This window comes from Durio zibethinus, chromosome 2 (assembly GCF_047325235.1).
Source record: "Durio zibethinus cultivar Kanyao isolate XHJ-2024 chromosome 2, ASM4732523v1, whole genome shotgun sequence".
NCBI classification, from domain to species: Eukaryota; Viridiplantae; Streptophyta; class Magnoliopsida; order Malvales; family Malvaceae; genus Durio; species Durio zibethinus.
The window spans coordinates 28687691-28702630 of record NC_143163.1 but is presented as its reverse complement, the minus strand read 5'-3'; the positions used below and the strand labels follow the sequence as shown (position 1 = coordinate 28702630).

Sequence of the window (14940 nt, the reverse complement as noted above, 5' to 3'; positions counted from 1 at the left end):
TTTGTTTGAGACTGACTTGAAGCCGCATTCCCAGGTTGTCGGAGCTATCGGATCTAGTCGTCACAGTGCCGCAAGGTGCGTCGGTGGCCGTTATCTAGTCATTGGTAGAACTTAAGCATTTCACCAATGACCAGATTCTATCGCTGACAAGTTGGACAAGAAGAGAGAAAAGAAAAGAAATAAAGAGAAGAAAAAAGTAAAAGGAAAAATCAACGGTGGAGATAAAAAGAACAAAAAATATTTAAATAAATAAATTAACTAACAAATCTATAGAATCTATACATCTGTACAATATAAGGAAAGTAGTCCCAAATTAGAAATGTTCGTTCATTGTTTCATCAAGAGCCTAATTTTGTCTGAAGTGTTGTACAACAATTGGCTCTTCATTTTTTTATATAATAGAAGCAAAAGAAAACAGTGCATTTTGCTTGAAGTTAAAATAAACAGAAGGAAGAAGATTTTAGCGAGGACTAGAGGAAAGCCAAAAAAAAAAAAAAAAAAACCAAAGAAGGTGAAAGGTGAAAAACATTCCAAAAAGAAAAAAAAGGAAAAAAAAAAAAACTAAATCCAATATGTTAAAGTATTTTATTAAAATGATTTTCAAATCAAAACAAAAAAAAAAATTGTAACTTGAAAACCTTGTATTTCAAATGATTTAATCAAGTTATTTAAACTTAATATTTTGTTATTTTAAAATAAAATTCAATTTAAAACTAATAATATTGACCATTTAATTCAATCAATACAATTTGTCATCTATGCTAGCGATAAAAGTGTACAAAGTTTTAGATATATTTGAAGCTGTTAGAGTTATAAACAGGCCATCGCATATTTATTAATAATAAAAAAAAAGTTATTTACCATAAATATTTTATATAGGAACTCAAAAATAATAATTTCAATAGGATGTAGTGTTTTTTGCAAAATTCAAATTATAATTTTTTTTATTTAAATACAGTCAATTTCTTATTAATTCTCAAGTAAAAAAGTATGTAACACCAACAAAAGAGGCATATCTTTAAAAAAAAAAAAAAAAAAAAAACTATTATTTGCCATTAGTAGATCCATAGCATATATTTGTCAAGTGATGCATGACAATTTATGGAAGGTATGAAATATGGATATTACTTTGATAAATTCCAATATGTAATTATATACATAAAATTATAATTACAAAAAAAAAATATTTTTTATTTTTACTTTAATAGGTAAAGAAGTACACTTGGTGAAGTACTATAATGCAAATTGGCGCAAGTTATAGATGATTTTATTTATCAAGTCTGATGCATAAAAAATGTGTTAGAAATTGATAGTGGCTAAGTATGTAAGGATTGTATACGTCAAATTCAACTTTCAATTACAAGGTATCATTAAATTTTATGGTCATTATATGTCTATCTAAGTAAATATATATAATTGTAATGATATATATATATATATATTTTATTCTTATTCAAAATGAATCTAAGTTTGATTAATAATTATAATTCATCCTAGGTAAAGTTGATTGTTAATTTATCAAACGAGACTAGCAAAGAATCATTTTTTTTTTAATGATAAACTATTCAAAATTTAGATTGTACAGTTAAGCAATTGTTTCAAACGAAAAATAAGGTTATATCACAAGTTTTAACTTTATATTAATATCAAATTTATTTAATTAAAGTTTTAGAGAACTTGATTTCTTACAAGAGGATAAAAGAAGTTAAAGTAGAAAAGAAATTGAAAGAATTAATAAGTGGTTCATATATTTTCAAGGTAGGATTTAATAATTTCAATTTTGTTAATTAAAGTTTAAAATTAACAGGTACACTTGTTCAAGAGATATTTTATATAAAATGGAGTTCATTTTTACTTAAAAAATATAAAAGATAAGTAGTTTAATAATTTTCATTAAAGCATATTGAGTAGTTTTGAAGAATTATTCAAATAAATTTTGTTAGTGAGATTTTGGTTTAATAGTAATCATAAAATCCTGAGACTTTAAGTTCAAGTCTTATTGTGTATAAGTTTAGTTATTTAATTATGTTTTAGTTTGTTAGTTGATTATTTGGTAATAATAAATTTATTATGATATAATAATTAATTATTTAGCTAATTATATAAATAAAATATTTGGTTATAATTGTAACTTAAAAACATTCAAATTTTAATATTATTACTTACCATAATCTAAAACTATTTCACTGTAGATTTTATAAGAACACTATTCTACACCAAGGTGGCATTTAATACTTTACCATTAAGTAATTGTAATGCAATGCGATTGTTGGAAAGGTGATTAGAAAATTAAAATGCTGAAAACATAACATTATAATGTTTAGTAAACATGGTAAAATGTTGATTAAAATGTTTGATAAACTAAGCATTTTAATGAAAATATAGTAATAATTTTCAAAATTACCCTTTATATCAAAACAAGTTTATACATATTTAATCTTTATAATTAAATGTTAATTTAGAGTTAAAAATTATATTAAATATTTAATCTTTATAATTAAATACTAATTAAAGGTTAACAATTGTACGAAATATTATTTTCACTCATAAAAACACTAATTACATAATAAATTATTTTAAATATTATCTTCACCTCTAAAAATTATATAAATATATTTTTATAATTAAAATTATATTAAATATTATTTTCACTACAATAACAAAAAACGGATGGGTTTATTGTTGCCACCGACGTTATTGTAATGAGCTTATCTTTGAATAAATCAACTCAGGTAATGATCATTGGATTGGCCTAGGCAAAGCAGCGGATTCTTAATTAACTGGCATGAACAAAATATAATAATTTTATTTTCTCAAAAAGAAAAATCATTTAAAATTCAAAACAAAATCAATAGTATAATAAAAGCTATTCCCTTTTCCAATTTGAGGGGATAAATAGGCAAAGTAAATAAATTAATTAAAGGATAATTTTAGAAAAACATTTCTCTAGAAGCTTTTTCTCCTCAGCTTCAAGCGAGAAGCTTTTCTGGGTTAAGAAAAAAAAAGTTTTCTCCAGAAGACAACCCAAAAAATTAAAAGAAAAAAACAGTGGAGAAGAAAGAGAAACGTGTTGGTTATAATTTAATTTTTAGATAAGAAAGGGAAATTCCTCTTTAACAAGAAGATTTTGTCTTAAAGATGGTTGAAATGCGACGGAGCTCTTCCTCTTCCAAATGCCCCTTGTCCTTACCTGTTATATCTTTTCTTACTCCCAATAAAAGATTTAAGGTCATATCTTTTTTTTTTCCCTTTTAATAATCTAATTTTTTTTTTGTTCTTTTTTAGAGTTTTTAATTTGCATGTGTCAAAATCTCTCTCTCTCTCTTTTTTTTTTTTTTTTAGATTCGAATCTAAGACTAAGTTTTCTTTTTTAGGCATTTGAGCTGTTTAACGAAGCCATTGGCTCCCATAAGGAATTTGGGTCAGAGTCACGGGTAACGGATCTCCGGCCTTCTGATCTGCGAGCATTTGATGCAACTAAGGCCACTAATGCATCTATCCTTGATAAGTCTGCCGATGCTGATGTGGACAACGAGATTTTGGTGTTTCCGTGGTCCTTAGGTGCAATCTTTAATTTGTTTCAAATTTGGGTTTTCAGGGTTCTATTTTTGTTATGGGGTTGGTTTGGGTTTTTTATAGGGTTTCGATGTAGGTTTTTTTTTTTTTTGGTTACATAGGTGAAGCTGCAATTGGTGCAGAGAAAACGAAGGCCATTGGTATAGTGTTTACTGGTCAAGTTAAGAAGAGAACCAGCAAAATCACGTTCTAAAGTCTCGTTGCATTCTTTTTAATTTATGGGCTGGCTTTAGGTTCTTAATCTCTGTGTTTAATTAGGTAAAGATTAGAAATTAATGTTAGAATTCTTGGTCTTTTAGCCAATAAGAAATAAAAAATAAAGGTTTTTGTTCCAAGAACTGTTAATAGCCGATGGATTTTAAAATTTTGTGATCGTGAATTTTGGAATATTTCTACATAATATGTGAGTAGAACGATGATATACTTTGGTTCCTATCATGGAGTGGAATCTTAGAGTTCATGATCCTATAGTTAAATTTGAAATCATATTTTAAGTAGAGACTTTAACTGGAATGCACTGGAAGTTTTCCATTCGAGAAAATATCTGAAATCATTTGAGGTGAATGGGTAAATTTTCATATCCTATAGCTCTCTTATTGGTCTATTTGGCTCATGCTTGACTTTTAAGAATTTATAGATGTGAATTCTAGATGACTTGAAAATTATACCAAAAACCCTATTGTTTTGGTGATAATATGCTTGGGTTCCGAAAACAGATTGGCTAACCTTGCCATTCATTTCCTATAGGTCCATTATGTCCATTGGAAATTCTATTAATTTAGTCTTACTGAATGCAATTTAAGTTTTTCTTTAAAAAAAAAAGATTGGGAATTTGGGAGAGGAGGTTTCCTTATTGTTAGGTTAGGAAGCTTCATTAGTTGTCCTGGGTTTGTAGATATTTAGTTGTTAGTAGAATCCCTCCCATGCAACAAATGCCATTGTAGCACTTGGCAAATTGGCACGAAAATTACTTTTAGGCTATATCAGTAAGTCAGCTTGCTCTCATAGTCTGGTCTAATCTATTAGATTTGTCATTTCCTTTATCAAGCATGGAATGAATGAACTAGGTAATTTGTTTCATCATTTTTGCAGCCAAAGAGTAAGTAATTTTTTATTCATTTTGTGAACAATTTTGGGGAAGGCTTTTTTTTTTTCTTTTCTTTTTGGTTATCTTCCAAAGGTGAATCTCATCAGTTTACTATTTAATCCATCGGCTGGGTAGCCATGAAGAGGTTATACATTCTCATTTTTTTACTCATTCTATCTAATGCTAGATGACAACTCTTTACTTTAAACTTACTTAATGAAGGATGCACCACTAAGTCAAAAGCTAATCAGCCGCTTTAGATAGGTTTTGATGCTTTATAGTTTTCATGCTGAACTAATGTGCTTGTGGTTCTTATTAATGTTCAATTTATCACCACAATCCTCACATGGTAATATGTGGCACACTATTCACTGTTGTTCAAAGCTGTCAATATAACCTATGTCTTAAAGATCCCAATATTTGTGTTGTTAAAAATGATACTTTATTTATGACTCTTTATAATTATAAATATATAAGTATTTATGACACTTTATTTGTCCTATTTTAAATTGAAATATTAACAATAGACAAAGTCATAATCATATATGTATTTAGTTTGTTTACTTATATCAGTATATTTGATGTAGTAAAATTGGCTAGACTTTGATCACTCAAAATTTATTTTGTAGGAGAAATTAAGCTCAAGGTCAATAGCCCTGGATGGTTATTTTAGCACACAACCTACCGTTCAAGGAATGGTAAGAATAGTTACAATTGAATTCATTTATCTTTTATGTCAATTATATACAATTTTATGCTTTATGCTTTTTGCAGATTCAACTTAATTTAATGGCACCACGTAATATAATTATTATGGGAATCAACAGACTATTCAGGGGTTGGTATGTCTCTTATTATCAAAACATAATGAGCAAATAAGATAGCCCTATTTCTCCAGTAAAATGCTATATTAAGGAAACTAATTTTGCAATGCAGGGTTTTGCATTCATAAGGGTAGTTGAACACCATAGCAACGAGCCATGATGGTTACTATGGCACTTAGCAAACCATGCCTGGGATGGTATAGTATCACTATACTTACATTATTTGCTTGTAATAAAAATAATGGCATATTTTGGATCTTCGGATGAATGAGCACTTTAGCTTTTTATTTTTTTGGCGTGACTGTAGACACCGATTTTGTCTGAGTCTACTATTTTATTTTTATAATAATAATAATAATATTTAACAAAACAAACAAAAAACAAAAAAAAAAAAAAACAAACAAAAAACAAAACGGAAATAAGATAGAAGTCAAGGGGTTGGTACGATGCTGAACTGCCTCGACCAACTCCCTATCAGTCACCCAACCAACTCCCTGACAAACCCAACCAATCCCCTGACCAGTTCTCTCGGCCTACTTACAGCCTATTTATAGCCACCTAGAGTCTCCTAAATAGAAACCCTTTAAAATCCCCAGCCATCTTCCTCATTGGGGATGGGTAAGCTCTCGAAAAAAAAAAATCCATTTTCAAACACACAGGTACCCCTCTCAAAATACACAAGCACCATCTAGCCGAAAAAGAAACGTAAAAAAAAAAAAATAGAAACACAAAAACAAAAACAAAAACCAAAACGAAATCACAGTTTTTCCCGTAGGGAGGAACCTCAGCGTCGAGTCACCTGCACCAACAAAGAAAGGTACCAGTTAGCTTTCGACACAAAAAAAAAAGTCTATCGAAAACTTCAAAATTTGATCTACGCGAATCAATGTCGTTTTTGGTGAAAAGGAGGTCAGATTTGCGCTCAGGAGGTCGAGAAGAGTTTGTGGGAGAATTTTGAGATTTTTCGACCACTAGTGACCGACGAACGGTGGCGGTACCGACGGCTGACCGGCATGCGGCTGAAAAAGAAGAAAAAAAAAGCTGTTTTTTTTTTTGAAGACTAAAAAAAAAATTGACAAAATTTTTTTAAACTTTTATATAAACTGTCAATGACTAAAACAACGTCGTTTTAATAAAAGCTCAAAACGACGTCATTTTAACCAAAGAAGGATCCGTGCGTTGACTCGAACTCGACTTGAGATCCGCGCAACCCGACCGACGACCCATCCCAGCCAACCTTGAATCGGTTCATACGAACCACCAGTGGATCGGACTGAATCGGTCAGATTGTTCGAACCGTCGATCCAACTGCTGAACCGGTTAGATCGTCCGGATCAACGTTGATCGGACCATTGATCGGTTCGGTTTAGGTAAAAATTTTTTTTTATATTATTATTTTTGTTATTTTTTTTATATTTATGCATGATAAATTTATTAGAATAAATGTTTAATTGTTTTAATAATAATAAAATTGAAAACAAATAATAATTAAAATATATTAAAATGCTTAAAAAAATAATTTTTATTATTTTTCCTGCCTAGATGTTAGAGGGAATAAAAATATTTTTTTAAAAGAAATAATTTCGTCTAGATGTTGGGGAATTATTATTAATAAATTTTCATAAAAAAATAAATATAAGAAAATTTTAAATTAATTTTCAAAAATCACTAAAATCGAACTTGTTTCGAAAATTCGCTTAGATGTTGGAGATTTTTAGAAATGTTCGTATTTTCTTAAAAACGAAACCTTAAACATTAATTCTTAATTTTCAAAATCATAGGTTTCTAAAACCCCTAAAAATTCAAAATCCCTTAAATCCAAACCCCATAAAATTCAAAATCCCTAAAATTCAAAACCTTTAAAAGTCCAAAATCTTCGAAATCCAAAGTCCTAAAAAATCTTAAGGACACGTATGAAAATTCTATTTGAAGCAATTTATTCCTGAATATCGTCTAGATGATGGGGTATTTAGGAAATTTTACTTCGTGAAGTCTTTTCACACGATTTCTTAAATCGCGTTAATGATAAGATTAAAAAATCCCTTAAATCCAAACCCCATAAAATTCAAAATCCTTAAAATCCAAAACTTTTAAAAGTTTAAAATCCTCGAAATCCAAACACCTAAAAAATCTTAAGGATACGTATGAAAATTCTATTTGAAGCAATTTATTCTCGAATATCGTCTAGATGATGAGGTATTTAAAAAATTTTACTTCGTGAAGTCTTTTGACACGATTTCTTAAATCGCGTTAATGATAAGATTAATAAATAAAAAAGCATAACGGTAAATTGGAATCTTAAATATAAACAGTAGCACTTAAGCTCTCCCTAGATGTTGGAGAGTCGGGGTGATCTCATTATATTTAAGAATTCAACTCTTAAATTGCATCTCATTTTTCGTGACATTCATTAGTATGATATACGTTAGCATGTTATTATCAGTATTTACTTGTACTATTCTGTCTTTAATTTTTTATTTACTACTTAGTGATAAAATATATTATAATAAAAAAGAATAATACTAAAAAAAAAATCTTTTTGTGATATTACAAAATAAAATAAAAATAACATTAAAAAAATAATTTTTGGTACTCTGTCTAGATGTTGGAGAGTCACCAACAATTTTTTATAAAGAACGTTATTTCATTTTAAGGATTGCTGTGTTAAATCTTAAGTGAAAATAGTTATTTCAAGTTCTGCTTAGATGTTGGAGAATTTCAGGATAATTCTTTAACTTAAAGATTTTCTCAATATTCTTAAATAAAAATTTTAGCAAAAATATTTTTAAATGAAGGGAATTAATGTTAACTTTTAAATTAAAACTATTTTTATCCAACATCGAAAATAACGCATAATTAAATGGTACCAATTTATAGGCGTTGTGGGGGTGCTAATCCTTCCCCACGCGTAACCGACTCTCGGATCCAACCTGATTTTTCGCAGATCGAAATTTATCTTTTTGATAAGACTTTAAACTCATTTTTATAGTTTTATTAAAAAGATAAGCTTTTGGGTGACCAATCACACCCTAACAAAGATTGGTGGTGACTCCTTCTTTTTTATTTTTCTCGATTTTAAACTCATTTTTACATCTAGCGGTCTCAAAATCGTTACTGAAGTGACAAAATGTCATTGATATTCTTGATTGAATATGACTAATCTTACAAAATTCTTTGATGTATTCTGTTGTCTTTGCAAGAATTAATTTAAAAGAGATACAATGGATTTATGCTTTCGTGATACAAGGTCAAATTGCAAAAGAAAAAGATTACTCATGTGAATCACACTTGACCTTGCAATATGATTTACTTGGACTTCATGACAGGGGACAAATCTTCCTTTGTTCCTAGATTGGCTACTTGGACTCGATGATAGGGGACAATTCTCAGTGGAATTGTTATTTATAGTTTTGCTTTAACAAAAGCACAATATGTTTTCTAAATATAATTGTTTGGCATATTTTTATTTTATTACTTCTTTTCCTAAAATCATTTTCCTTTGGTTAGTCTTGGTTTACTGTCTATCACTGGTTTTTGTATAGTTTTTTTAAGGGTAGGATCTAAAACACCACATAAAGTTGTAAACTGCTATTCACAGCATCTTGATTTCTTAATTGCTAAGCTGTCACATGCTTATTATCTTTTTCTTCTCTTTTATTCTGTAAAAGGTTGCAGGGGAAATAACTTACAATAGTTATGGACTGGACAAGTTTAATCCTCACAAAACCTCAGCTTACGTTAGCCAATTTGATCTGCATACTCCTAAAAAGACAGTGAGGGAAACACTTGATTTTTCTGCACGCTTTCAAGGTATAGGAAGTAGAACTGGTAAGTGCCATATATAAAAATGGTGATTTTGATGTAGTTTACTGGTTTAATTTCTAATCTGTTTTATGCTTATGAAAGAAATAATGAAGGAAGTCAGCAAAAAAGAGAAGCAGGTAGGGATAGTTCCAAATCTTGATGTAGATACATACATGAAGGTTTCTTTTTTAGCTTATCTATTTTATTTTTAATGCTCAATTGGAAGTGGTTTTCCACTGTGATATACTTTTATGCAGATAGAATACTAATAAGTCAAAAAGCTTTTATACCTTCCAATTAAGCCATTGTAGGTGTTTGTTTCTCTTTCTTACTTGGCAACCAAATTGATCAACTAAAGCATTAACGTATCTTAATCCTTAGTAAAAACTATAAGATTCATATTTTGTTTTTATGATGCATTATGAAATTGACAGCCTTTTATCACATCACCAGGTGTAACTAACTGAACCAACCATTGAAGTTTGGTCTATTTTTCTTTCCTTTGATACATTTTATATTCATAACATCAAGGAATGATGAATGATTATTCCCTAAAATCTAATCCTTAAAGATTTTATTACATAATTTCCATTCTTAATGTTCTGTATGCCATTGAGTCAATTGTTATATTTCTATAGGCAATTTTAGTTGACAGCATGGAAAGTACCCTTCTAACGGATTATATTTGATTTTAAGTTGACTGTTTATTTATTCTTCTTCGTAGGACTTTATTTGTTTTTAGGCCATTAGAGATGCTTGATCCTTATCTTTAGTAATCTTTCGGCATGTAGATTATTGTTCTTTAGTCAAAAATTCAATCATTTCATTGTATTCATTAATGGTTTTATATGCTTTAGTTGACTTGAAACATTTGTATATCTTTGCATTTATATTTCTAATATGCATTAAATATTGTGAATATCATGTGCTATACAAAATTGATTTCCAAGATTAACAAGCTGCTAATGATTTATAAATTTAGTTTTTCTACATTGATTTTGGATTTGTAATCAAAATGTTTTTGGTTTATATTAGGAGTTACTTTCTCCAAACTAGATTGTAAAATGAAAAAAAAATCATGCAATGCAACCTAGAGGATTAAGAAAATGTTTCAAGATTAAATGTTTGCTTTTTCTAGCTCGTCATTGAAGATGTAATGTAGGCAGTTCATCAAAAATCATTTGACTATCAGGTGCTAAATCTTCTTCTGTTTTAGTTAAGAGGATAAGAGGTAATTTGCTATGTACTTATTTATGCATTTGCATCTTTTGCATGTTTGAGGAAATTTACATCTTTGCATCTTTTGCATAATCATGATGGTCGTTACACAGAGCATCTTCGAGGTTGGAAGCATAGTGTTGTTTTTAGGTTTCATTTGTAAGGTGCAAATTGGGTTTTGAGAATGGGAATAAACAACTTATTTCATTTAATGATGCTTTTCATGTTGAAAACCCCAAATTATGGGATATAGAAATTCACGAAATGAATGAAGGTGCTAACCAAGATTTTCACAGTTAAAACAAGCTTACAACATAGCATGGGCCTGACAGCTAGTGAATTTTATTTCTACCATAAAAAAATTACTGAGTTTACTAAACTTAGAGCACATGATAAATAGTTAAGCAAAAAACCAAATTCAACAAAATCCATGATCAGTTTAAAAAGGCTAATATCATGAAAATCATCAAACAAACAAAAACTAACAAATTCAATGATCAATCTAGATTTAGTGTTCAAGAATAGTTAGGTGTTTATGCAAAATTGAGCTAGAGGGGGTAAGACCTTGAAATCACAAGAAAAAGAAAGAAAACGAGCAGTTAGGAATAAAGGTTGGGGGTGTTTTCAGTGTTTGTGCCCCAACACTTAAGTTAAAGATCGGTTAAGTAGGAAGATATGAAGGAGAATAAAGAAAGTAGCAGGGTATAAGGTTATTAGATGATTTGAATGATACCTAGATGTCTTTATTTATAGTTCAAATGTGGGGGGTCTTGGGCAGCTTAGGCTTTCCAAGATCAATTTTATGGTTAGGGATGATTGTGAAGGTCGAGTTGACATGGACATTGGCTATCCACGCAGGGGATGACAAGTCAACATTGAAGGAAAGCCATTATGTAGATTGGTGAGGTAGTCAAGCTGACGTGGCAATGTGACCTTAAGTTGGACTGACTTGTTAGGTCAGCCCAAAAATCTAAAATGCCTTTAGTTGTCTATTGGCAACCTTTAATGAGGAAAGATGACCAAAATGCCTTTTAGACCTAAAAATGCACCTGACATTCTATCATTCATCGAGCAATCTAAGTATCAAACTGACGAATCATGGATTGAGCTGATTTGATGTGTGAGCTTAAGTTTTTTGAGCATAGGCTTTGAGGATTTATTTCGTTGATTCGACCGTAAGTCACTGAGGTGAGAGAATATGGGTGCTAACATGAAAAAAGGTTAGATCAAGCAAGTTTATAGTTGGCTATCGATGTGTTTTGTGTACTCGACATCTCGTTTAATCGTAGTTAATTGGTCTACTATTGTGAGGGCTAATGTTAAACTTTTGTTTTTTCTTGGTTTGTAAATTTTCCTTTTGCATTAAGGCATGAGACTAGCTTTTTTGAAGTGACTAATGTGTCCCTATAAAGATTAATTTGTTATCAGAAAATGAATCTACATTTAATTAGGAGAGAGAAAAATTGATGGTTAAATGAATTTAAGCTAAAAATGTGAAAGGTCATCTTAGGTAACCTCTTCTGCCATGTGGCATAATTCGAAACATCCATATGATTTCTGTGTTAGCTATATAAAGGGCTCTTTTAGGGTCTTTACCTTACTTTACAAACTTTTTTCTCTTGTGTTAACATAATTTAACTAATCTTCTAGCTTTTTCTTAGCATCCTTTCAATAGATCAACTTATTCTTAACCTCTTCGATACGTTTCTTAACCTTTTCTCATTATGTTTTTTGATTCTAGTATATCTAGAAGTTTTAAAATGGAGCTAAGAGAGGTTAACTCAACTATCAGGGTTTTTTAGATGATGAAATTGCTTCTATCATTTGAGGAAGGGATTATAGTCGAGTAGCCTACTGGTTGACTTGATGATTGTTGACGGTCAAAGACAACTCTAGGAAAATGCTCGTTAGGGGAGAGCGAGTTTGTCATGGCATGGATAAGCTTTTTGTTGCAATAGACTTTGCCGTTGAAAATCTTCAAACCTTATGTTGGGTCAATCTAGCTCTTCTGACTGACTTTTATTCCTTTTTTTTTTTTTGCTTTCTCTCGACATCTATTTATATTGGCCTTAAGGTCCAATCCTAGTTCGTATCATGAGCCTAAATGGTCATCTGTCTTTTCTCCCTTTTCATTTTCTTCTTCTAATATTATAGTAATCCCTGCTTCTGTTTGAGTGCAGGTCCTTGCTTGGTCCTTGAAGGGTGAGTCATCAAGTGATGAAACCTCTAAAAGTAAGCAGGCTGTAGACAAGCAAGTGGAAGGGTCCAACCAAGCCAAAGAGAAAGGGGAAAGTGAGGTTGAGGAAAAGGTCATCTTAAATGGTGTTGCATATGAACTTGTCCCTTTTTATACCTATTATGACCTAGGTATAACCTCAAAAGATGTGATGCAAAGATCAAAGGGCAAAAGCAATCCCTAAGATGTGCCCGAAGTATCATTCTCATGCTTTAAAGGTTAAATTTGATCTTTTTAAAAAAAGATACAATATAATAACAAACCATCGATGATCGAGTTATTATTGTTTTGGACACCAACAAGATTTGGGTGTATTAGACGTCTATAATGGTTGGTCTGAGGTTCCTTTTACATATTTTTAATGTTGAAATTTTTCTTTTTTATGATTTGACTATCACTCAATTCATCTCAAATTTTTTTTGGTATATTATAAGATTCATTATTCTTTGTAAAAAACTAGGATTAGATATTACAGTTCCCTTATTTAAGGAATTTTTTGTAGTCAAGAAGTATCCTCATGATAAGAGCTAGTTTTATGTCATAGCTTGGCTTGCAAAAAAATTTTTACAAATTGGTCGAGCTCAATAAAGAGTTGAAAGTTGCTCTTCCTTTGCATTCAGAAGGATAATAATGGGGTATGGGAGGTGAATAAGGACCGGGCACATTTGAAGATGTCTAGATTGATCTTTATAAGATTAGTGAGTTAGAAGCTCGGGACAAAATAATGGACTAACTTAAAAGGAGGGAATTAGTTGTGGATGCTAATGAGTTGAACTTTTTTTTTTGTTGTAAAGAAGGATAAGTATTGGGGTAGGTTTGAGGTAACTTCACACAATGCTTATTCTATAAAAAAGTTTTTCTAACATTTAGCTAATCTTCATGTGCAAACATATCGTTTCAAATGGGAGATTTTGAGTTCACATATTTCCTTTATGCTCTTGAGTCTAAGAATGGAGGTAAGGCTCTCATTTAGCTCAAAGATCTTTCAAAGAGAGTAAAAATAATCAATCTTCCTCCTTTTCAACCTTCTTTTAGCCTGGTTGTAATCTAAAAGAGGCAAAAACAAATGGCCTAAAGGAGAAAGCCTTAAAGAAACAAAGGATTGAGGCTTGTCCTACTAGACCACGCACTAGGTTGTAGCCTACCTTGGAGTGGGTGGCAATAAATTTAAAGTTCAACTTCACAAAGAACCTATTTAAAGAGCTTGAGATGGTTAAGAATATCACAAGGTTGACCTTTACTAAAAAAAGTTAGTATCATTTTTTAGCTCAGTTTATTCTTATATATTTTTTTAATTTTTTCCAAGTCTAAGCTTAGTTATTGTTTTATGTAGCTTCTGAACAACTTTTATCCTCTATCTCTCAAACTAAAAGGTAAGGCTTACTCAATGCCTATCGAGCTATTATGTGTTATCACAAGATCGAGTGGGATATAAAAGATTATGCTCAGGTTTTTCAGCAAGCCCTAAAGGCCAATAAAAAGATGAAGGCTTTTTTAGCAGAGAAAAAAAAAAGACAAGGAAGAGCTTGGCAAGAAGGTAAAAGAGTAAAAGACTTGGTTGTTAAGCTTAAGGGCATGGACAGCTTAAGGACATGTCCATGCAAAAGGCCACAACTGAGTTTTTCCAATAGTAAGCTAACCTCAAGCTTAATGAGACTTTGGCCGAGGTGGTAAGGTTAAAGTTAGAGTTGAAAGTTGAAAGTTGAAAAAAAAAGGCCTTACAACAGGCGGTGGATGATTTCTTGGCCTCTGTGGAGTTTTATGACATGCAAACAGAGTTTGCTTGGAGTCAATTTTTTATGCCTTTGACTTGGTGAAAAAAAACAACGGGAAGAGGCTTAGAGCAGCTCTTTTTGTTTTCATTTTTTATAATTTTTTTATAATTTTATCATTTTTTGTAATTTTTTATACAAGTCCAAGATCTACCAAATGTACATAATATTGTTGATGAAATGAAATGAAAGTATTTTTTGCATAAGCTTAAGCTTTGGATTTGTTTCATTTTTTTTACCTCGCAGCTCGTTTCATTAAAAGTGACAATTTAAGTAACTAAGTCCTAGCTTGGTATTTCACACATAAGATGGAATTAATAAAATAATAAATTTTAATTTAACATGAAAATCTATATTAATAGTTGGATTGTCAATTCAGTGTGGTATTATAATTGAGGTTTTTTTTTTTTAGTTATGAACTTA

At 30.4% G+C, this 14940-nt stretch overlaps 2 protein-coding genes across 3 annotated transcripts; both read left to right on the top strand.

Moving 5' to 3' along the window:
• Nucleotides 1-2926: 2926 nt before the first annotated feature.
• Nucleotides 2927-9703, top strand: LOC111317788 (uncharacterized). 2 transcript variants are annotated; one of them, XR_016331615.1, is made up of 7 exons: nucleotides 2927-3228; nucleotides 3375-3561; nucleotides 3678-3736; nucleotides 5293-5361; nucleotides 5438-5505; nucleotides 5600-5684; nucleotides 9156-9703. XR_016331615.1 is itself a non-coding variant. In XM_089750919.1 (6 exons), the coding sequence occupies exons 1-6, from the start codon at nucleotides 3139-3141 to the stop codon at nucleotides 5613-5615; spliced, it is 489 nt and encodes a 162-aa protein (XP_089607045.1). In that variant the 5' UTR covers nucleotides 2927-3138; the 3' UTR covers nucleotides 5616-5772. The 2 variants fall into 2 exon arrangements, 1 of the variants encoding a protein (XP_089607045.1); XM_089750919.1 differs by lacking the exon at nucleotides 9156-9703 and having other exon boundaries at nucleotides 5600-5772.
• LOC149520104 (uncharacterized) lies at nucleotides 6374-14718 on the top strand. The gene is made up of 4 exons (XM_089752808.1): nucleotides 6374-6430; nucleotides 9156-9315; nucleotides 9394-9470; nucleotides 12690-14718. Exons 1-4 carry the CDS (start codon nucleotides 6374-6376, stop codon nucleotides 12927-12929), a joined length of 534 nt encoding a protein of 177 aa, XP_089608934.1. The 3' UTR covers nucleotides 12930-14718.
• Nucleotides 14719-14940: the final 222 nt, after the last annotated feature.